Source organism: Molossus molossus, unplaced genomic scaffold (assembly GCF_014108415.1).
Source record: "Molossus molossus isolate mMolMol1 unplaced genomic scaffold, mMolMol1.p scaffold_m16_p_6, whole genome shotgun sequence".
Taxonomy (NCBI): domain Eukaryota; kingdom Metazoa; phylum Chordata; class Mammalia; order Chiroptera; family Molossidae; genus Molossus; species Molossus molossus.
Genome location: NW_023425399.1, coordinates 104,541,121 through 104,566,427, shown reverse-complemented (window position 1 = coordinate 104,566,427; position 25,307 = coordinate 104,541,121). Strand labels below are relative to the sequence as shown.

General features: G+C 36.7%; 1 protein-coding gene across 5 annotated transcripts in view; it reads right to left on the bottom strand.

Moving 5' to 3' along the window:
• WDR7 (WD repeat domain 7) overlaps nucleotides 1-25,307 on the bottom strand; it is a 320,067-nt gene that overhangs the window by 264,601 nt on the left and 30,159 nt on the right. For all 5 annotated transcript variants that reach the window (XM_036244069.1, XM_036244068.1, XM_036244070.1 and 2 more), the window contains exons 7-12: nucleotides 24,417-24,536; nucleotides 20,738-20,883; nucleotides 20,269-20,371; nucleotides 18,230-18,386; nucleotides 17,760-18,008; nucleotides 16,485-16,705 (exon numbers count right to left, since the gene is read on the bottom strand). In XM_036244069.1, coding sequence (XP_036099962.1) covers nucleotides 16,485-16,705; nucleotides 17,760-18,008; nucleotides 18,230-18,386; nucleotides 20,269-20,371; nucleotides 20,738-20,883; nucleotides 24,417-24,536 — 996 coding nt within the window. The remainder of the gene's footprint in view (nucleotides 1-16,484; nucleotides 16,706-17,759; nucleotides 18,009-18,229; nucleotides 18,387-20,268; nucleotides 20,372-20,737; nucleotides 20,884-24,416; nucleotides 24,537-25,307) is intronic.

The window sequence follows — 25,307 nt, the reverse complement described above, 5'->3', positions numbered from 1 at the left end:
TAAATATTCCACTACGCATTTTCTGTTCATCTCTAGCTTTTGCCCTTCGAGTCCTTTTTAGAAATAGATGAAATATAAATAATCGAACAAAGATGGTAAAGATTTTTCACTAGCAACAGAGAACACACTCCACGACCTGGAAAATTAAAAATTAGTCCTTAAATTTTTGAGACAATTTATAAGCAAGCTGGGACTTAAAACTTTTTAGTGACTTAGTAGTTTATGCTTTTAGTTCATACTAAGATGAAACCATATGAAAACAGCCACCTGAAACTCATGATTGCATATATTGTGGCTATTTATTGACGATGAGGCCCACTGTACCACATATACACTATCTCTTCTACAGCACCCAAAGGGGAAACTCTCACACCTCACCCTGCTGGACTTCACTTAAGCAAAACAGCCTGTTCCTAGCTTAAGAACAATAGTTTACTTACTGGTATATCTCACTGAATGAGAAATGTTGACAGATATTAGATTTAAAAAGGGGGTAGGGGGGTCCTGGCCAGTGTGGTTCAGTGGTTGAACATCGACCCATGCACCAAGAGGTTGCTAGTTCAATTCCTGGTCAGGGCACATGCCCAGGTTGTGGGCCTGATCCCCAGTGGGGGCACGCAGGAGGTGGCCAATCGACGTTCTCTCTCATCAACGTTTCTATCTCTCTCTCCCTCTCCCTTCCTCTCTCTCTAAAAATAAGGGAAAAAATTTGTTTTAATAATAATAAATAAATGGGGGGGGGGGCGGGGAAGTGGCCTAATGTACATAGGGGATGCAAGTTACAATTGTTTTTATTCCAATAACTCCCAAAACCTTTAACATGCTGCTGAGAATATAATTATCTGTATAAGGGAGACACGTCACTCATCTCCAAGGTTATGTGACTATGGTACTGTTATAAGACCTAGCTTTTGAGGAACACAGTTTTGGGGGAAATGCTATACTGCTTCCTTTTGTGTTTTGGCTGCTACAAAACTCAGGTCTCCGTTTTCTGTGCACAGCAGCACAAGATCTGGGCACACATTTCTACGTGTGGGGTCGCAGTGGTCTCGTCTGCTTCCTTCTCGCAGTTCCTTCCCCATGATCAGCTTTATTTTAATCTTACTCAATAATCTGTATTGTTTTAAACAACCTAAAATCAATTTTTGAAGGAAGCGGAACATTAATAAAACCTAGATATTAATTTTTCTTAAAGTCAGGTGTTTCATTCCTTTATTCTGTGTTAGTTTTATTTGTACTTTTTGGTTTATGAATGTTTTAAATACTATAATAAACCCATCTGGTATTTACTAATGTTAAAAGGTAGAACTAAGTTTATGTTAAAACCCTCTAATAAAATATCGTATAGGAGTTTCTTAAACAAGCATTTGTTAAGTATACTTATTTCATGTTTCCAGATAAGCATTCAATGGAAAGATAAAACATGATTTCTCTCTTTAAAAAGACATATTAAGGAATGGGAGGTAGTTGACTTTACACAAAATTTAGCTTTAAAATGAAGCAATAAATCCAAATAAAGTGGTAAGCTACAAAATGTTCACTTAATATAGGCAATGTTAGAATAAAACAGGGTAAAAACTATAACATAAAACATATCCCTTTATTTTCCGTTATTTCACACCACAAAATATTTATGAGTTTCACCAGACATACATTGCTAACTGAAGATAACACAACGGACGCTTTGCACTTCTACAGGTTATTAGTGCTGACTCGGGATTTGTCAAATATACCCATCATTCAACATACAGAAACAGATGGTTTGCTACGTTAATAATTACTATATCCTATTTTGCAACACAAATCTGCCCCAAAATGGTCATTTTATGTATTACTCTCATCAGAAAAAATACATCTTTGTGTATGATTAACTAAAAGAACAATGCCTATAGTTAGTAATATTATAATTATGTGTGGTGTCAGATGGGGTCTAGACTTACTGGGTCATCACCACAAAAGTTATATAAATGTCTAGTCACTATGTTATATGCCTGAAACTATGTCAACCGTAATTGAAAAAAAGTTTTAAATTTAAAAAGAATAATTCCTATTCACAGCCTTTAATCCAGCGGTTCTCAACCTGTGGGTCGCGACCCCTTTTGGGGTCGAACGACCCTTTCACGGGGGTCGCCTAAGACATAACAGTAGCAAAATTACACTTATGAAGTAGCAACAGAAATAATTTTATGGTTGGGGGGTCACCACAACATGAACTGTTTTAAAGGGTCATGGCATTAGGAAGGTTGAGAACCACTGCACCCTGATCTGCCACAGTATACCATTTGTCACTACTTTCGATTCTGCTACTTTGACTCACAAACTCTCCAAAACCTTCTTTAAAATGAGCTAATTCTCAATTAAAGGCATACTCTTAAACTAGCCTACTTGCTAGCCTCAAGTCCATTGTCATTTCATTAAAGATCATGTACACTCTTATTGTTCCTTTTCAAAGAGTAGGGAAAAAAAGGAGGCATGAGTCATGGTGAAGTTTGTTTTCCCTTTAAAAAAAAAAAAAGTGAATATTTACCAATATTCCTTACTGTGTTTGGTGCTTCTCAAATTATGGTCTGTGGGTGAATCTCAACATCTGAGACCGCAGAAAACTGACAACCACTGAACTACACATTCTCTCTCCTTCTCTGCCAAGTATCTCATACTGTAGTTTATGCCCGCAGGCATTAAGCAAGCAAACAAAAAGGCTTCCCCATTCCTATGAGAAACTTGACCTTTCAGCATCAACTCCTCCTGAGAAGTTCACTGTCAGACTTTCAGGCTCCGTTTCACCAGTATAGCTCAGTCGATTGAGCGCTGCCCCCATGGACTGAGAGGTTCTGGTTCAATTCTCGGTCAGGACACATTCCTAGGTTATGGGCTCGATCCCCAGTCAGGGATGTGCAGGAGGCAACCAACTGATGTTTCTTTCTCTCTCTCCCTTCCTCTCTCTCTAAAAAAATCAATAAAAACATATTTAAAAAATAAAAAAGAACTTTCACCCTCCCCATTAATACACAGGTGGACAATTTCAAAAATTCAAGAAAATGTAATTCATCCTCATAAAAAGATTTAAAAGGTCTATAACATGTTATCACTCTTATCAGTAAAAATAAAGGATATATACACAAAATATTAAATAATACCACAGGACCTGCTTTAAATGAAAAAGTAAATTATGGAATGTAATTTTCTGAAGGAAAACAAAGAACTACAATTCCAAAATTTCTAGCTTTTTATTTCCACATGATGGACTCTCTCTAACACATGTATTTACATAAATATGTTTTAAGGAAGAAATCTCTTTCACTTAGTGCCATAACAATGAAAATTGGCAAATGACATGCTCCACCCACACACACAAAAATGATCCAAAATAAAAATGAAAACAAGCATCTGAAGAGTTAACTCTAGCTTACTGTAATAACCAACAGTCTGGAAATAGCCAAAATAATCAAGACAGAAAACAAACAAACAAAAATCAATATCACTAAGCCCAAGATAGCATAGTTATTAGAGGTACTTAACTCACAAGAAAAGATGGTTCTCTGCTTTTTAAATATGGATTTAAATAAATCTAATTTTTCTTCTTTCAAGAAAATGCTAGTCCAACTCGTGTGAAGAAAACTGGCCTACCATGGAAATGGTCCAGTACAGTAAAACCTCATTAATTTTGATTCCACTAATTAATTCTGAGTTGGTTACCTTTGCAGGCTGTGTGAAAACAAATTAATGGTATAAACAAAGCAAATGTCTAGCCCATTTAAATGAAAACAGAATAAAAGATACTTCTCAAGAACCACTTTGGTATTAATTTTAATTTAACAATGGACAGAGTAATGATAAGTAATTCTCAACTATCTGTTAAATGAAGGCACTTAAAAGATTTGCTAAAACACAATTAACTTGGTTTCTTCTTATCTGTCCTCAAAATTATTAAAGAAGCACTTCTTAAAGAAGATTTTATAACTCCTATTTCTCTTTGATTTAGACCCAGCCTCCTCACAAATTAGTTGAATTATTAGTATTATCAAATTCCAGAGATCTAGGTTATTGAACATTTTCTTCACCGACAGTGATTGATTCTGCAATTTGATTATTTCCATTCTATTTCACTTTCTTTCATTTCAACTGGGCCTATAACATTACTTAACATCACAGGATTATAACAAGATAATGTATAAGACATTTAAATTGTGCAATTAAAATAACACAACTAAAAAATGGAAACCTCATATCTTTTAATTATTTGAGAAGCATGTATGCTCCCGATTTTTTTTATCACACACCTATTCATTAAAAGGCTTTGCAATGTACGCCCAGCCTGTGTGGCTCAGTGGACTGAGTGTCATCCCGTGGACTGAGAGGTCCCGGTTCGATTTCCCATCAAGGCAATAACCTGGTTGTGGGTTCAATCCCCAGTAAGGGGTGTGTGGAAGGCAGCCAATCGATGTTTCTCTCTCACTTTGACATTTCCACCTCTCTCTCCCATCCTCTCTCTCTAACAGAATAATAAAAACATATTAAAAGAAAAGCTTTGCAATGTATTCCCAGTATATGTATATTTATAAATGACATATGTACTATGCCAATGTATCATGTACACTGTAAAATATGAACAAGAATATATATTTTAAAAGGAGGACTCAAAGTTTAAATAAATTTAAGATAAAATAAAATATTTTCATAGAAGACTTGTTAACAATTTTATGTTAGCATTAGTCAACACCTCAAAGTACACTATATAATCTTTAAAAAGGTTTTATTGTTGTAGTAGATGCAAATACATATTTTATATAATTATTATTTTTTGGATGCCTACCTGCCAGATTGATAAAATGATCATCGTTTGAACATTATAATGTGGCTGACAAAAAGATTTCATTTTCACTGGGAATATCTTCTGTCTTTATTTCTCTGCCCGTTTTGGGATGGCAAGATTAAAAACTATGCAATATAATCTGCGCTTCTCTTAAGCAAACACATTTTAACTGGAGGCACCAATGAGAGCAATGCTGTCCTTTGCTTGCGGTGGCAGGCCCGCTCTTCCCCCAGGTGACATGTGCCCATCTGATACACGAAACAAGTAAGGCACAATGTCCTCCCACCTAGCAGATGTTCAGAAGCTAAATTTTTAATGTTAAAAAATGACATAAATAAAGCGCCAGTGATTTATTCCCATAACCAAATTAATTGTTTCTTATATTCCACTTTAGCAACTACTGATATCTACTGATGCATATATAACACATTTTTTTACTGTTATGAAAGATGTACAACATGGACTTAAACATCCTATCAATTTGGCTGGCACTTTCTAGGTGAAAATCACCAAAATTCATGTTCCAAACATTATTAATTCTGCCCTAGAAGCAACACGCACCAATGATATTAAGAGCTCGTTAAAAGCAAAGGCTAACAATAAGCAACAGAATATTTAACCAAGTAAAATCTTTATTTTCATTTGATGGAAAATGTAAGATCACTGGGGCAAGGAGAGGGAAAAAGATACTGGACCAAAACAAGTTTAGTCCAAGGTTAATTATTATTGTTCAAAGAATTCTGATTCTAACCAAACCAAGTCTCATTGAATTTTCCAGGAAATAATCTTCACAATGCATTAGTGCTGAGCAGCATGCCACAAGCTCTCTCCGAACCTGATAGTCAGAACAGACCACCTAGGTCGTTCAGCCTGACCTGAGCGTTTTACAAGACTGTGTTTTAAACCATTCCCAGAAACCTCTTATGTAACCTGTTCCTAAGTATCTGCCATGAATTACAGAAATGAGAGACAGCTAGTTGATCCCATCCACTAGCTCTCCGGGGAGATGATTTGCTTTCCAACAGTTCCCAATGTCAATTTTTTTTCTGATTTTGCTAATATGTTTGCTGAACTATTCTTTTCCTTCATATCACTTCAGGAGCAATCTCTTAACTTCCCAAAACAATTTTCCTCGTTGTCTAAATATTCTTTAAATATATGAACACTAATTCCTGTCTCTCCTTTTAAATATGTCCATCATGAGACAAGCTATAAATGACCAGCTTCCTTCTCTCATAAATCAATCCCACTATTCCCTTAATCATTATTTCTTGTACTTCCCAGAACTCTTTCTATGGAACATAAATGTGCATTTAAGATGCATCATTTATCACTTTTAAATATTTTACTTAAAGAGAAAATAAGAGCCTACAAATTTAATTTCATTTGCACACTTTTACAAAACTAGATAAAAAATTTTTTTCATAAATCCATAGCCTATCCTTCTTTTTTTATATATAGAGCTATTTTTTCCAACAACCATTTTAGCAAATAAGATCATGTGATCCAACAAAAACACTGACAAACCTTCTAATTAGATAATTACATTCTATATGAACATTAAGACTTTTAGCAACTATTTTAAACATCATTCATTTACTATATACAAAAGAATACTATGAAGAAATAGTGGGCTAATTAGAACATCATCCTTCTTTGCTCCCTTATTAATAAAGTAGCAAATAAAAAATGAAGAATTTAATGTAAGATTAATAAAATATTGCCTATCAGAAAAAAAGATTTAATACGTGAGATCATTTGTTAGAGACTGAGATAGCCAAATCTGCAGACTGAAATTTTAAGATTTTAAGAAACTTAAAGATGTTGCCCTTTTCCTTTCTATACCCCAGTCAACTGTCTAAAGTTATTGCCCAACCCCACACCCAAAGCTTGGGCTACACACATTCGGAGATCGTGTCTTCAGTCACTTAGGCCCTCACTTATCAGACTTCACTGAATTAGGACTCCAGGTGGCTATTGGTCCTGCCCTTTCTACCTCCCAACTCCTCACCTAGAACCTGAATGGCGCCACCCATCTGACTTAGTAACTTTGATCTGCCTGCTTGGTCTCTATCTATGTATCCCAATCATATCTGTGTCTTTACAAGAAATAACACTAAGCTTAGCCGATGTGGCTCAGTAGTTGAGTGTTGAACCAAGGGGTCACCAGTTTGATTCCCAGTCAGAGCACATGCCCAGGTGGTAGGCCAGATCCCCAGTGGAGGGCATGCAGGAGGCAGCCAGTCGATGGTCTCTCTCATCAGTGTTTCTATCTCTCTCTCCTTCTCCTTTTCTCTCTCTCTCAAATCAATAAAGAAAAAAAAAAAAAGAAAGAAAGAAATAACACTGAATGTACATACCTCTGACAGAGCCATGGAATATTTTTTCCTTTCTCATGAAACAAGTGTGTTAATAAATACTATCCCCATTTTTCTAAGTGAAGATACTGAAAGAAACTGTGTATCTCTTTCCTAGCAGTAAATTAATAGAATATATATGCTAAAAATACCTCTTTGTTTAGAAAGGATGCTGGCTTGCTTTTAAGTCTATATCAAAGAACATAAAAACACCTAGCCTTCAGAGTCCAGGTGGGCAAGAAATTGTGCCTAGCCCATAACTGATACCCTAAGAAAAGCAATAAATGGGGTCAAACATCCTCTCAGTCATCTGAAATTGTGCTGCCAAAGGCTTTGCAAAGGAAATAGTCACACCCTTCTGTAACCTACTTACAATGCCAAAGAAATGGCAGGAACCCGTGTGGGGCCGTGGGCAGGAAAAGCACAATGCCTCCTCAGGACTACAATTTCTAGGGACTAGGGGAGAGTAAAACCCTTTTGTCCAGTTACTCTCCATATCTTGAAACTTCTGTCATGCAATAAAAAGATGCAAAGTTAGACTGGCAGAAAAAGGGGAATCATCTCTAATTAGGGCAGATTTTTTTTTTTAAGTTTTTTTTTTTCTTTATTGATTTTAGAGAGGAAAGGAGAGGGAGAGAGAGAGAGACAGAAACATCGATGAGAGAGAACACTGACTGGCCACCTCCTGCATGCCCCACACTGGGGATCGGGCCCACAACCTGGGCATGTGCCCTGACCGGGAACTGAACTGGCGACCTCTTGGTGCATGGGTTGATGCTCAACCACTGAGCCACATGGGCCGGGCTTAATGTTTTTGGTTGTTGTTGTTGTTTTGTTTTTTAGATAGAGTGGGAGGGAGAGAGAGGGGAAGACAGAGAGAGAGAAACATCAACGTGAAAGCGACACATGGAGTGGCTGCCTCCCGCACACACAACCCAAACAGGGCCGGGGACAAACCGCAACCGAGGTACACGCCCTTAGTGGGAACCAAACCCGGTCTCTCTGGACCACAGACCGACGCTCTAACCGCTGAGCCAAACCGGCCAGGGCCTTAATGTTTTTTTCATTGATATTTTTAGAGAGAGAGGAAGGGAGAGAGAAACATCGATTGGCTGTGGGCTAATATGGGCAGATTCTAGAGCCATCTGGCCATAGTTGGGAAACAAGGACATGAAAAGCAGTTCCTAATACAGGAACAAATATATCTACAGTAAAGTCATTCCAATGCTGGAGATGAATGACCATATTACCTGCATTTAGTCCTTTATCATCCAAAATGAGGATGTAAATGAACAAAAATAGAAATAACAGCAATAAGAATGATTTAATGAGCTCCTAATACTGGCCAGGCACTACCTTGAAACTTTAAACCAACGCTTCACAGAAAGTGTGGCCAGAGCTACAAGTTGTTAAGCAACCTGCTAACGTCACCAGGAGATGAAGACAGATCCAGGTCTGTCTGTTCTAAAGGCCCTGCTCTCACTGGGGTGACCAACCAGCAGCTCTTTCCTGAGGATCCACATGCCCTACAGCAGAAAGGGCTCTCTAACTCCTTCGGAAACTGTTCACCAATGTCTAAAAGACTACTGATTATGACTCCAAAAGTCATCATATAATAACTGGCATGTTTTTGTTGTTATTTTTAGTACATACTTCACTTTATTCTTTTGCCAAATCTTTCTTTAGAAGAATAGCTTGAATATTTCACTTTGGAGTAGGGTTTCATATTTTTTTCCTATTTTTATCATCTTTCAAATACTCTTCATAAGTAGGATGGAATAAAGTGCCCTAATGGTCTCACATACCACTAGCTTGCAGCATACAAAACCATTACTCTAATTTCTTGGTCATTCTTTTCAAAGTAATGTACAAATATATCTACTTCCTGCCAGCATTTGCCATATTAGATCCATCAGGTACTAGTTACAACAGCTTCTCAAGGACACCAGATTACTCCCCATAACATACACAATACTGAGTAGCTCTGCAAACATGTTCATGCACATATGATTTTATACAAAACCAAGACATCAAATACCTTCAAAATACATCTGACTACATTAAAATACATTTGCAAACTAATTGATATCATCTTTCTTGAAAGTCTTCCCAAACCCCCAAAGCTAACTTACTAAGTACCCCTTCTAGGATTGTCCCCCACTCCTCACCCTCCCACCCCACGGAGGGCCTTGTACTCAGGGAGGTCACAGAACAGTGCTTCATAAGATTTCTCATGCGGCACCAAAATTGCTTGTTTTCTAGTCTGGCTCCCTCATGTGACAAAATTCTCTCAAACAGGGACTATACCTGATCCACCGTAATATGTGTGGTCCTTGAAGGTACATGGGTTATGGCAGGCACTCAAATATTTACTAAATAAATGACTGTTAAAAAATATGTTGTACCTAGTTAAATAGCCACCTTAAAGGTTACTCATTTTTTCTAATAATTCCTGTCATTTTAAAAGATTTTAACTCCTTTTGAAATCATGTTATGATCGAGTTACTCAAGAAAAAGTAGTCTTTGCCTGTGTCATACTATCTTTCAGCCCAAAATAAAAAGTCAAAATTGTCAACCACTTCATTCACAAAGTTGAACAACTAATCACTCTATTACTAAAACTAAATTGCAAGCCAATGTAATTTTCTCTACTACCCAGGATATGACTTAAAATCTAAAGGAACCTTTCCAAACTAGAAACATTTCTAAATTTCTAAACCGGTTGGCACCGTAGCGGTACAGTTGGAAAAGGAACGCAGTCCTTCCCATTACTGTTGGAGGGACCCTCCCTGACATGCTCTCGGTGCATCACTGACATTTTCAGCTTCCTGCACAAGAAACAGGGTTTATTATACTTGAATACATAGATAATATCCAGAGCAAAAATTTTTTATTTATTTTTTATCCTGAATACAATAGTAATATGATGGCAAAAATTTGGAAAACATAAAATTACAAAAATAAAATATAAACTAATCAGGATGGACAACCAACATAGTACTGACATATTAATATATTTGTTCTTTAAAAAGAGAATGAGTACTAGACACTTGCACATACTCTACACACTTACAATCCTAGAAAATTAGGAAGACTTAAATGATTATAAACAGGATAATGGAGAATGAAGGAAGTAAAATGGTGGATGTATAAACCTATTCCTAAGCTTCTGAAGGGCAATTTGGCAATACCTATTCAAAAGCCTTTAAAAGTTAATATGCCCTTTTATACAGCAATTCCACATTTAAGAATTTATCCTAAAAAATTATTCCAGATGTGCAAAAATACTTAGCTATACTAATTTTCACCCACACTGTTGATAAAAAAATTTTTTAAATAAAGTAACATTCTAAATTTTCTGATAAAATTATATAAACTAAACTGCAGAAAAACATTAAAAATGATATTGTAATATACTCAGTGACATAGAAAGATGAGCAGGCCATATTTAGAAAATATCTGTATTTATACAACAATGTATTCTTTAACAAATAAAATTAATTTCAAAACAACATCTCAGAATGCATAAAAACATCTGATCTCAAAATCTAAAAGAATTAAGTGTTAAAGGGAATAAAGACTGTTATAGAACATTGTGTCTACTGTGATATATTGTAGAAAATTAACCATAGGTCTGCTTCTTGCATTTGCTTAATTTACATTTCCAAGTTTACTCTGCTTGGCTTCAGAAACTACACTATAATTATAGACATTGATTTTCAATTCAAGTTAAAATGATAACAAAAGTCCAAACTCAAAAAGTAAGATAAGAGCTGATTCAGGCGAAAGTTTTAGGTACTTTTTCCGGATGAAAATACAGTACATTATAGGGAATACTTCATTTGTTAATTGTTCTTACCAACTGTGACCATTAGCCGCAGTGCATACCAATAGTCACAACCATTTGTATTATTATATCTCTCTCTGGAAGAGCGAAGGATCTAATACTGTCAAAGGAAGGCACAGACTCTAATATTCAGGTTAGATACCTGACAGTCCTGTTTCACAAGCCCACGCTGCCCCCTTCTGGATACTCCGGGAGATTTTGACCTTAAAAGTTTAGTAAGATGTAGGGTGGGAAGGAGATAAACCAAATTATATGCATAACCAATGGACACAGACAATAGTGTAGTGAAGGTGGGGGAAGAGGGGAGAAAAGGGTTAAAGGGGGCGAAAAGGGGGACATCTGTAATACTTTGAACTATAAAGATAAATAATAAAAAAAGATGTTACAAATAAAAAATAATCATTTTTTAAAACTAATATATTAAAGAACTTAGCCTATATGCCCACACAGAGAAACATATGTTATTGGTACTAAATAATTTATTTTGAAACATGCTCCAAAAATCCTGTTCTGAATACAGTTCTAGCAGCAGCAAAAAGCTCTGCTAACTCAATTATCCCTGCCAATGAGAGAAGAAAATAAATATTAAATGTTTACTAAAAGTACATAAAATTTCACACATCACATTTTTTTGTTGCCTTCCATACTCATTCTTCTCACTCCCAAAAGCAAAGCTGAATTTATCCTTCTATTCCCAGATCAATTTTAATGCTTTCAATACCTATACATGTTTCCAGAAATACACAGAATGGATTTGTCTGTTTTTAAAATGTAAATAAATGCACCTAGCCAGTGTGGCTCAGTGGCTGAGCACTGACCCATGCACCAAGAGGTGACCAGTTCGATTCCCAGTGGGGGTTATGCAGGAGGTTGACAATCGATGTTCTCTCTCATAGATGTTTCTATCTCTCTCTCCCTCTCCTTTCCTCTCTCTCTAACATCAATAAAGAAAAAATAAATAAAATAAAATGTAAATAAATGGTATCATACTGTATCACACACACAAATGTTCCATTTCCCGGGCCGTACTGCTACATGCAGCCACCTGAAGCACAGATTTACCGAGGATCCGTGGCGAGGTCTGTGCAAGGACATCTGTACAATTCTTTAGTTAAGAACTTTACCATCGGGCCACTGGGTTATTTTGTAATTTCTGAATTTTCATTCCTGTCAATCATATCAACCCAGTTTCCTAAGGAAAATGTTTTTTAAAGCATTACTGATGTTTTTAAAATTTATTCTCTTAGTATTTTTTCAAAGTCCAGTTTTTTTCTCTGAAACTATGTGAAAATCAAATGTTCCTGGGTCTTGGAGAGTGGACTCCGTTATACTAGGAGCTACAGTCAAAGGAGAGTAAGTGAGCAGGGAAGGTAAAATAAGCTGGCTGGGAGGCTGGAGGGAAGGGACCAGGTCAACGTCATCTTTGACTACGAAACCCTAGTGCTAGAGATTTACAAGTTTTCTGCTACCACACTGTAGCAACCTTAAAAACGTCTGCCCTTGTCCCACGGGGTTTGGCTCAGCAATTAAAGTGTCGGCCGGCAGACCAAAGGGTTGCAGGTTCAATTCCCGGTCAAGGGCATGTACCTGGGTTGATTCCTGGCCCTGGTTGGGGTTGTGTGGGAGGCAATCAATTGATGTCTCTCACATTGATGTTTCTCTCTCTCTCCCTCCCTCCCTTCCACTCCATCTAAAACGCAATGGGAAAATGTCCTCGGGCAAGGATGACAAACAACAACGCCCTGCTCCCTCTCAGGGTTCGCCCTCGGACTTCCCAGACCTGGTGCATTCATCTGACGTCCCACAGTCCAGGGTTCAGATTCTGAAAGCTCACCTAAACCTCCCTCTGATAACTCTTCAAAACTAAAAAGCTTTCTATTTCTAACCACTGTGTTGCCTACATTTCATAATTATTGGAATAAGACTAAACTAAAATGCTATAGTTCTGAAGCATCAAGACATTATAACACAGAAAATCTCTGCGGGATTGTGAGACATTGCACTCCCGGTTAAGGAATCCACAGGGCTGAAGAAGGAGGGGAAGGGAGACTCACTTTTCAGTAATAACCTTTAATACCTTTTGTATTTTATACTATGTACCTCATGACCTATTTATAAGATATTTTTAAGATATTACAGTAAATAATATTCTAAGTACAGATGAAAATTAATAGGCCAATTATAAATTCAGTAAAGACTGTTGTTAAAAAGACTTTTCTAAAAGGTCTTTTTTGTGAGTATTTGAAGTGGAAATCTAATTTAATAATAAAATAAAGGTCCCACTTTAAATGTGAATCCTATTAAAACTGCCTAAGAACTATCATATCTGAATAGTAATATATAAAGCCAAAAACCATTAATTTAAAAACGATAACCACAACTTGGAATGACAAAAATGGTATAGAACTTTATTTTACTACATTTTATTCAAACACTGTTTAAACTTCACTTTTTTTCATATGTCTATGTGTATCTTTCATATGTATATACAGTACATTTTATTTTATTCAGGATATAAACCACCAAAAAAGAAAAAAAACGACAACCCTGAACTGATTATTTTCCCTCCAGATTCCATATGCTCAGGAAGAAACAGAAATGGCAATAACCTAATTGTCAAGCTCCCAGAACCACAAGCCGCAGCCCTCACAGACCATCACTGTCGGTCACGCCCCGCAGGGGTCACAGCAGTTGACCAGGGCAGAGCTGTCTCCAGGAGCCGTCTTCTCTACCTGGCAGAGGGGGCACGTTTTCTCCACTGTCTACCTAAGCTAGGAGACAAAGGATGATTCTGCTTAGCACTTTTTAAGCAGACAATCTTCTACATTTTGGGAAACATAAAATAAGAATGGAAAAATCATCAATGTGTACATCCTTAATTATGATTTAAGTAATTTTTAAACAACTAACATTTCTGTTTTAGAACATCTTTTCCTGAAAAAAAAAAAAGAATTTGAAGAAGTCAAAACCTAACTTCTTTCTGAATATACTTAAGATAAAAACCCAAATTCTATTCTAATAAAAAAGATAGATGACAAACTTTTCAGTATTTATCTTTGATCATTATGTTTGGTGAATTCTATAATCTTCCAACTACCAGAGATCACAGCTTTAAAATAAAAGTATTTTCTGCTGAAGGAAAAGGACACGGGACCCATTGATGAGAGGGGCAGTTCCAGTTCAAGTATTAGAACCAGTATATGATACGGTTAACTCTGATCTCAGCAAGAGACATTTGCTAAACATTTACAAATACCAAATTCTTCTTAGCTTTTTATCAATCAGGAAGTTCTTTGATCTTTAACCACATTAGCTGCTGTTCCCTAGAACCACCAGTTAAATGAAATGGTTATTAACTAGGCAGTCCTTATGTACTTGTTAAATTATCACAAAGCTAAAAGCAAGTTTCTCTGACTTCATCAGTACTTTTGAATGTCAACTATAAACAAGAAAATCTCGGTTGTTAAGCCTTTAATAAGTCCACGTCAGGTCATAGATTGTTTTCCATGTCCCTCGCCCATCCAGGTCCCGCTTCTCCATACTGGATTCCCAGGCACCTGTAGTACCTCCGGCCCACTCCTAGGCTAGTGGGAAGCCCATTCTCTAGTTAGTTACGTGTATGTCTATTAAGGAGTTTTTACTTACAAAATTTTATTTTAAATGCTATTGGTCAAAAACATTTTATTATATTAAATACCACTTGAACTTTTGATAAAATAAATCAGAAAATGCTCTCATACTAACATAAGATAAAGTACGTACATATTGATGGAATGCACCCAGAAACTATAACCTCATGTAAACCACTCCAAATTTTTCTTTTAACTATATACATAATTATATAGTCTAAACTGACATATACATAATTACATACTTATATACATAATTATGTCTAAACTGACATAAAGTAATCTAAATAATAAATTTCAATATCAAAATACAAGGTCACCAAATGTGCAGTCAGAGATGAAAATTCTCACGTTTCTTGACGATGTGTAACTACTGTAAAATGAAGCTGAGGCAAGGGGTTGTAACAGTACTACAACCTGAGTGCAAAATACTACCTATTTCACTAAATATGACATAAAACTGATTATTCAATTAAATACATAGTACTTTTTCACAGTGATAAAGCTAAGAAACTAACAACAAATATGGAAGGAAAGGAAGAGGCAGGAACAAAATAAAAGGAGGAGAATGAGTAAGACCCTGAATTGTCAAATCTGGCAGAAAAAAAAAAAAACACTGGTACTAGGACTTCTTACAACGCCACCAGTATCAAATCAAACAAAATCTATCACTAACAGAACAAGGCAGATAAAATACATTATCAGAAAAATAAGCAGAAAGGCCAAGAAAAATGTCTTTGATTTTGAAACAAGACACCTTGTGAAAATGCATCAAATAAACAAGGAAAATTTTTATCAAATCAGTAAGACCATAACAGTGACATTGAATAGATTATGATAAGCATGAAGTATGTGTTTAAGAAGACAGTGTTTGTGTTGTGTGTGTGTGTGTGTGTGCGAGTGTTGGGAGATGGTGATTATGCGCACAAAGGTGGCTAATCACATAAACAAGTTCACGATTAACAAACTATGGGTCTGTTATTTATCAATCCTAAGCTCTCATAAAATCTCCTATTTCTAAAATTACGGGGTTTTTCATCTGATATCATGGCCTGACACACACATCACTAAGAAAGCAATATGCTTTCACAAGGTATGTACATAATTCTCCAAAATCATTATCAGTAACTGGTATACTCTGCCTTGTCACAATAGTTGCTAATTTAAATAAATGCTGTTAAGTACTGAAAGTATGTTTGCCTCTACTGAAGTATGCATTCCCTGTCTTTTTGCTTATATGAACCTGAAAATAATGAGACTGGAGAATGTCTTCGGGGATATTTAAATTATTTTAAACAGAAAACTGAAACTTCATTCAATAAACATATTCCCAACTGCTACCATGTTTCCAGGACAAGCCATGCTATTTAGGAGCTAATAGCAGGGAAAACACCCTGTGCACCTCCTATCTCTATGCACCCAATAATAAATTATCACAACTCTGCCTAAAGTTTGCATGTTACCATTTAGTTTTAAAATTAAAAGAGTTTTTTAAAGTTTTTTTTCTTTACTGATTTTAAAGAGAGAGGAGTGAGAGGGAGAGAGAGATAGAAACACGGATGAGAGAGAACACCAATTGGCCACCTCCTGCATGCCCCTCACTAGGGATCAGGCCCACAACCTGGGCATGTGCCCTGACCAGGAATCGAACCGGCAACCTATTGGCACATGGGTCAACGCTCAACCACTGGGCTACACTAGCAGGGCTAAAATTAAAAGGGTTCGGTTAGTTCTCTTGTCACATGTCCTTTAACTGACTCGAGGCTCCTCTCATATTAAGCCTGACAACAACATAACTCGGCTCTGCCACAGTAAAATGACCTTTATGACCAACTTACACTACAGTTTTCAGGTGGAACCAGGAGTTGAGTGATCTCGCCACCGTGCACACAGAAGATATGTTTCATTTCTCCAGAAAATATGTCCCAAATTATGACCGAAAAGTCCACACCTCCAGATATCAGATATCTTTGATCATAACGAGCTGAGACCTGATGAGGATATAGCAAACATGTGACTTTGTTCCGATGACCACGGAGTGTTCTGTGAGGTGGCCAACCTGTGAATGAGGTTTTGGATTTAAAATGGGAAAATAAAAGTCTTACAAAGCTTCAACAACTAAAAATAAACATGAACTGTCAAAACAGCTATAAATTTCATCAAAGAAAAAGCCTCTGATTTTATCTTCTAAAACTGCTCTGTCCAGCCCAGAAGCCACCAGCCACGTGACAGCGAGCCCCTGAAGGCGCCCGTCCAGACTCACGTGTGCTGTGAATGTAAAACACACGTGAGATTTAGTCTTAGACTAAAATAATGTCAAATAGCTCACTGAAATGAAAATCGTTTTTGCCATATTGGGGTAAATAAAATATATATAAATATGTATGTATAAAATATATGTGTACATATATACAAACATATATATATATGTATGTATCTTTTTTATCGTCACCCGAGGACATTTTTTCGTTTTTTTGTTCAGATAGAGTGGGAGGGAGAGAGAGAGAGAGATTGATTGAGAGAAACATCGACGTGAAAGGGACACATCGAGTGGCTGCCACCCACACGACCCAACCAGGGCCGGGGACAAACCGCAACCGAGGTACATGCCCTCAGCGGGAACTGAACTCGGGTCTCTCTGGACCGCAGGCCGATGCTCTGTTAAGCCAAACCGGCCAGGGCTAAAGTATATTATTAAAATTCATTTTACCTGCTTCATTTTCACTTTTTTATGTGGCTATTAGAAAATTACATAATTGTTACACATATATATTTCCACTGGACAGTACTGTTCTAAAAGATAATCAGTATCAATGACAATAATGGTAATTATTTAGTAACCCATAGAGGTAACTATTAATAAGTGGAACTCTTAATATACATCAAGGAGATAAAACTGGATATGTCTTTATTCACGATCATTAGGCTGTACTTATTCCAAGACTAGGCACTGAGCATTTTATCATCTGCACATTAAACTCTATCAGCTACGTAGCACATTAACAATTACACTGATTCATTGTATTTGTTAAAAACAGCACGTGCCAACATTGTCCGTGTCACGGTTACAGAGCTCTCTCAACATGCTAGACACTGGAGAGTCGTCAGTATACCTCTTCGGAGCATGTGTTCCCCTTGCAGCAGCTGTACTATGGCAGTCTGTGTGGCAGGTACAATGATGATGCTTCCGTCTTCGCGACCACAGACAAGTCGTCCGTGTGCTGGTATGTACACACTTGCGGTTACTCTAAGCGGTTCATTACTGTTGGGAATCACACTCAGCTGATCTATAATTCCAGCAGGATAAGGATCGAGCCTATCGAATGCTTCTTGCAAACTAACAGAAGTTGTTATTTCCAACCCTGTGGAGGTTTGGTTTTGTATAAAAGAAAAACAAGGTGTATGTTAGAAAAAATTTTTAAATATTAAAATAAAAGTGCTTATAGTTGATTTAGTAATATACCAAAGAAAAACTGTCATCAATTATAATTTCAATAAGAAAATGGTATATGACATTATGAATTTGTTGTTCAGTGGTTTGTATTTAGATTGTTAAATTAAAAGAATTAAGAAATTGCTGTACCTGATTTACTATATCCTTCTTCACCTTCCTGCTTATCAGGTGTGTCTGATATGTTCCAAATATTCAATCTTCCAGAAGAATCCCCCTGAATTAACAGTTTATGGAAGTAGTCCCTGGCTCCATAGAAGAACCGAGTCACGGGAGGACAAATTAGCAACTGAAAAAAATTGTTCAAATACCTTTAGCTATCTTTTTAATCAAAATATTTCATACATGAACATTTTTCAGATAAGGATGTTAAGTACTTTTCCTCACTACAGAGTAATAACTGTGTTTATAGCATGAGTATTGAACAATATTTCAATGTAATTTTGTAGCATTGATGTACATGTCTACTAATGTTCAAATCCAGTATAACACTAAGAAATAAAAAGTACAGTCTTTCTATAGAATTATTATTTATATTCTTTTTTGCTGCTTCATAAAAACTGATTAGTAACCATAACAATGCAATTAACTTGTCTGTTATTAAATAATTAATATAAAGACATACCATATTTTATGAAAAATAAAAGTCTCCCTTCAAAAGGTCAAAAGGGGAGAACTGGCTAATCCCAGCCTTCTGCCCGTTCCTGATTAGTCACTAGGAATAGCAGCAAAATTAAACTACCAGGCTGTGCAACTGGAGGACTGCATTTTTAAAAATAAGTATATTCTTCAGCCAATAGTATAACATTTCACTTGGTCACATTTACATAATCAATTTGAACCTAGCCTGATATGTTAGCTATAAACTACTAGGAACAAAAACTATTCATTTGGGTCATTTTAAAACAAACTATTTTTCTGCTTAAGATCTTGTGCCTTCAGTGAGATCATTTATTTGAAAATTCTAAATAGTGGTAGGATCCTAAAATTAAAGTTGATAGTATTCATTCACAGATACCTGCATATTAAAACACAGAATCTTATCATGAAAAACAGTAATAAAAAGACTTCAGTTTTGACAATTAGAGTTAAGAAATAATCTAATTACTGTGTTTGGTATTAACTGTTTTTTTAAAAAGCACTAGCATAAATAATTATTTGAGTTTTCTTAAATTCTGAAAATCACTATAAGTTTCAATTGATAACATGCTGAACAAGGAGAAGTTGCTACAACAACTATAATAACCAATATTCTGTATTTCAACACACAAGTATCTCACTCCACGTAATAATATATTTTAACTTAAAATGCACTGGGGAGATATTCATAGAAACATAAAATGTATTTATTTTGTTTTGTGTATATTTTTTATAAAATCATTATCCCTTAATTTTACTGGAAGTGATTTCTAGGTTAAAGAACAGAAAGTAGAAGTTTAAGAGAATAAAGGATAGGTCATAGAAGATCTTTAGTTGTCCATATATGTATACATTCTATATATTCAACATATTCCTGGGAAACAATAATTCCCTTTCCCTCATCATCCCTCCACATAAAGATGGAACAAAATTTTCAGAATGAAAAAGCTGTGGAAACCCATTTCCAAAACCAAAGCTTCTTTCTTACTAGTGAAAACCTAGTACTAAGAGTTGAAATCACAGAACTAAGTGCTGTTGTAAGTTTTAAGAAATCATAATAGTCTTCAGTTTTTATAGAGAAAAATTCCTTTTCTTCATTTCTCAACTCTAATGATTTACATCACTACATGATTTTTGGGAGATCCCACAATACCTTCTTCAAAAAATGAACTGTGATTAGTGAGCATTATTACATGGTGATCTTTGAGTTTATAACTGCATGATAGTGTTACATAAATTTACACCATCAAGATGAACTTTATCAAAAAAGTAATTTCCTGTACATAATCAGCATTAGATCATTTGTATTCTCAGAGAATGGTGAATGCTATTTTATACATATTATGTTTAAGATATGCAAATATTAAAACTGTACTTATAAATGACCATGTCAGTGTTTCACAGGTCTAACGTGGTACCTTGAATTACAGTAAACCTTTCAAACGATTAGCTACCAAAAGACAAAAATATATACAGTTATTAAAATTTTTCAATGTAACTATCAATTATAAATGCTACCTGAAGAATTTTACCTCTTTGTCTGTTCGATCCAAGAGGCTATGTTGCACCGGAGGAATTAAACTGTCCACGGCTTTCCCCACATCGCTGCGGAAAGAGTCACTCGCTGGAAGGCAACTGACAATGAGAAAAATACCACCTGGAATTAAAATGCTGACACTAACAATCCTGTCAGGTCCTATGATGAGGCTTTGACATGAACAAAAAATAGATTTTTAAATTAGAGTTAAATTAATTTAGCATTAAATTAAATAATGAATGTAACCGAAATATCCTATTTCACATAAAAATCCACCAATTTTTAGAAATCAAACTGGAATTACTTATCTAACTTAAGAAGTTCTGAGGGTTTTGCTGTTTTTTTGGTTTTTTTTACCTGTATTAAATATTTATACTATATATCTTTTCATACTCTCAGGTTATACCCCAAATTCAGAATCTTTTGCTTTTGATTAAAGTCCTAAGTTGTTATTTATTGAATACCTGTTAGGTAGTTTGTAAATGTAACTTTGTCCATTTTCAGTCCAAATGATTACTTTATCTGCTGATACAAAGTCACCTCCAGTCCATGTCTGTCCATTTTCACTAGGACCTGAACACAGCAGGGAATAGTCTCCAGCATCAAATACCTACAAGGAATAGGAAATTCACAATGCCGTCGGTGTTGGTGTCATTTAAGTAAGATACAGAGACATTCCAACTAAAAAAAATAAAACTTCTAGGATATATTGAACAAACTCAGGCCTTTCAAGTTTGCTCTCTCAGTTAAAGATATTTTGTCAGTGAGCTCAGGGCACAATGACCTTCAACAGGGAAACACAAGTAGGAGCCCAGCTGTCTGCAGCAAAGCAGAACAATGGAGCAGAGGTGCTCCCCACACAGAGACAGGAACCCTTAGCCTCTTATCTAGAGTAACCGGGAACAGAATGCATGGTATGACTCCTGTTCTATTTCTATATCCAGTAACATTACCAACCATTAGGTTTGACATCAGAATATCTCCTTATTAAAAGGGGGAATTACCTTACTTTACCTTTTTTCATCAAAGTTCCTCCAAAACACTGTAAATAGGAAGTTAATAGACTCAGTTTTATTATTTAATAATTCTCACATATAAACGCCCCTATAATTTCATCAGCAACACAGGCTGTTAGCCTTCTGGGGCCCTCATTCTCAGATGACCCTTAGAATCACTGCAGGAAGCAAGCAGACAGGTATGGCCACCCCATTTACAGACAGGAAACTGACACAAATAAGGGCTCCATCGCCTGCTCAGGGTCATGTGTCCAGTCAGTGGAACTAGAACTAAAACCCCGGTCTTATTCCTAGCAGAATTTTCCTCTCTACCACTTTCAATATTTGATAAAAGCACATTCTACACTGCTGGAAAATATCCCCAGGAGGAATGAGTAATTCAATACCCCAGAATTTTTATTTTATTTTTCTCTAAAGAAAAAAAATTAAGTTGCTTGTGCAGAGCCTTGAAATTAGAACAAATCCTAGCTGAGTTCACCATGACTTGCTATAATACTTATCAGTATATAACATTAGCATTGCAAGAATAGGCAAGGAGAGGCCAGGAAAAAATAATAAAGGGAGACCAGGCCTCCTGCCCTGTTGTCTACTAAAACAGAAGATAAAGCTAGAGAAAATAAAACAATACTAGTGTATGAACAGATCGACAAATCAAGTCTGGAAACAGATTCAAGTAATACAGAGAAAAAGTATATCAGAGAGGCACAAGAATAGAAAAATAAATTATTCAACAAGTGGCATCAGGAACTGGGGAGTTCATCTGGAATAAAAGTGAAATACAATTTACATCTCAAAATTTATATAAAGTTTATTACTGATTAAAGATTCAAAGGTGCCCTGGCCTGTTTGGCTCAGCGGTTAGAGCATCGGCCTGCGGTCTGGAGAGACCCGGGTTCGGTTCCCGCTAAGGGCGCGTACCTCGGTTGCAGTTTGTCCCCGGCCCTGGTTGGTCGTGCGGGTGGCAGCCACTAGATGTGTTCCTTTCACATCGATGTTTCTCTCTCTCTCTGTTCCTCTCTCCCCCTCCCACTCTACCTGAACAAAAAATGGAAAAATGTCCTCGGGTGAGGATAAAAAAAAAAAAAAAAAAAAGATTCAAAGGTATATAAGATAAAATCATACAAACATAAGGAAAAAAGAAAACAGTAATTATATATATATTTTTTAATCTCAGCTTGTGGTGAGCCCTGTAGAACATGTCACAAACTGTTTTAGGGACTATACAATAGAACATGATAATTTAACCATATTAAAATTAAAAACTTCTTTATGGCAATAAATATACAAAAATGTCTTTCTGGTGGGTTGTAGTACTACCTAGTGTTGTTTAATATGCATTTCTCTGATGATTAGTGAAGCTGAGCACCTTTCTCTACTTTTATTGGCCATCTGGCTTTCCTCTTTGATAAATGTTTTTGTTGTTTTTCCTACTCAGTTGTATTTTGCATCTTGATTTGCAAGAGTTGCTTTTTGATAAATAATAGACGAGTCCTTCATCGCAAGTGCATACTGTTTCTTCTCTCACTCTCTGGGTTGGCTTTTCACTCTTATGTATGCATTTAAGAAAAGGCTGTTCTTGCCTGGCTGGTGTGGCTCAGTGGTTGAGCATCGACCCATGCACCAGGAGGTTGCCAGTTCGATTCCCAGTCAGGGCACATGCCCAGTTTGTGGGCCAAATTCCCAGTGAGGGGCATGCAGGAGGCAGCCAATCAATGTTCTCTCTCACTGATGTTTTCTTGCACTGTTTTTTATTATTACTATTTGCGTGTGTTTTGAATTTTAAGACAAAGGAAGGACCACATATAGCTCACTATAAACTAAGCAGCTGCTAGCTTTTCCATTTAACCTTATTCTGAAACAGTAGTGGTGCAGAGGATGAAGATAAGATACTGCTGACTTGTCAGTCCCTTTACCACACAGCCCTCCCCTCTAAGGCAGGATAGCCTGGTAGTAATGAGAGCCATTGCAACCAGACTACCTGAGCTGTAATCCAGCAACTCCACTACCACTTTAGAACCTTGGTCCAGTTATTTATCCCCCTATGTCTCAGTTGCCTAATCTGCAAATGGGGAAAGTAACAATTCCTACCGCAGTTGGCACCCTCTGGGACCACAATGTCCCTGACTCCTGGCACGCACGCCCTTGGGTGATCCTCTCTGCTGAGTGTAGGCTGGGTTTTGTGATGGTTCTAGACAACTGAATGTGGCAGAGGCGATGAGATCTCAGTTCCAAGACTAGGTAAGTCTTGGCTACACATTCTCTTGTGCGCTCACTCTGAGGAAAGACAGTGCCCATGTTGTGACCTGTCCTATGGAGAAGCCCACATGGCAAGGAACGAGTCTCCAGCCAACAACAGTCAGGAGGACCCGAGGCCTGCCAACCACCATGCGAGTAAGTTTTGAAGCAGATCCTCCCCGAGGTGAGCCTTACGATGAGAGAGTAGTCCTGGCCAACACCTTGACTGCAGCCTGTGAGAACCCCTGGGCCTGCTACCCAGCTAAACTGTGACGGGTTCCTGACCCATAGCTAGGGTGGGGATACATGTATGAGATAGGTGATGATACATGTCTGTGGTTTAGACTGTGTTTTGGAGTGTTTTTTGTTATACAGGATTAGAAACTAATACACCTCCTCTCTGAGTTGTAAGGATTAAAAGAAATAATACATTTGGTACAAGCGGTCAAAGCATGCTCTTTTTCTTTATGAAAATACTCGAGTCTGGCAAAATGGAAGTAATGTATCCTTCACTGGCTCCGAAGTGATGAAGGAGACCTCCCTGACCCCAGACGCCGGAACAGAATGGCAACTGCAAATAATAGCAACCTGCAAAGATAAGTCAACCTGCAGAAAACTCACTACCACTGCTTATGTTATACTGACAAGGTAATGATTAAAACAGGAGCAAAAGGAGAATTAAAATCAACAGAATAATCATTAACAAACAAACAAAAAAGATAACTATGTATGGCCAAATTCCAACACCTCAAAATACAATACCCAAATCACACATGAATGCCAAATGGTTAAAATATTCTTGCACCAAGCTTTTCCTGACAATTATCTGTGTGTGCCCGATAAACCAACACCCGAAGGGTAAAAATGGGCTTCTGACTATGTATTATCTTACCCTCCAATATTTGGAGCACACAACTAGAAGTGACCTTTGTGTGAACGCACAAAAGGAGATGCTTTGGCAATTCTGACAATGAATTGGTTTGGATTCCTCCTCAAATATTGGCTCTGTATCCTGAAAAGAGAAAGATATGCAAAATTTTAGAAATGGCTTGGTTGTCAGTTAAAATTATCCTACGATGATAAAGAAAAAAAAATGACCCTGGCAGCTGTAGCTCAGTGGTTGAGCATTGACCCATGCACCAAGAGGTCTCCGGTTCAATTTCCAGTCAGGGCACATGCCTAGGCTGTGGGCCCAATCCCCAGTGGGGGGCATGCAGGAGGCAGCCAATCAATGTTCTCTCTCATCAATGTTTCTATCTCTCTCTTGTTCTCCCTTCCTCTTTCTAAAATCAATAAAGCAAAAAACTTTTTTAAAAAATGAACAAAAATTAAATAAAGACAGCACTTGATATGGTTATGATTTTAGCCCTGCATGTGAGAACCAAGGCTGTAAGAAGCAATAAACATATATTCTAAAAGCACAGGGGTATGACATCTTTGCCACAAAGCTACTCAAGGTTAAAGTACTGATGAGAATCAGTCTCATCACTCTGGCCATAACAGATGATAAAAGTTTTTTAGTCAAACCTAATTTTTGTAGCTATATGTACTTTAAAGTTTTTAAAAAATACAACCGATCAATTCCTCTAGTTTCTCCCAGATTCAATGTCTAAAAATTCCCTAGCCGAAGAGATTAGCATCAATATTGTCAGAAAATTGATCACCTTTCTTATAAAAAGTAACAAGAAATTCAAGCCCAAAGTAAAAAGAGAGAGGACTAAAATTGGCTTTATATACTTTTTGTGCTGGTTTGCTTTAATATTTTTCCCTAGAGTAAACTACC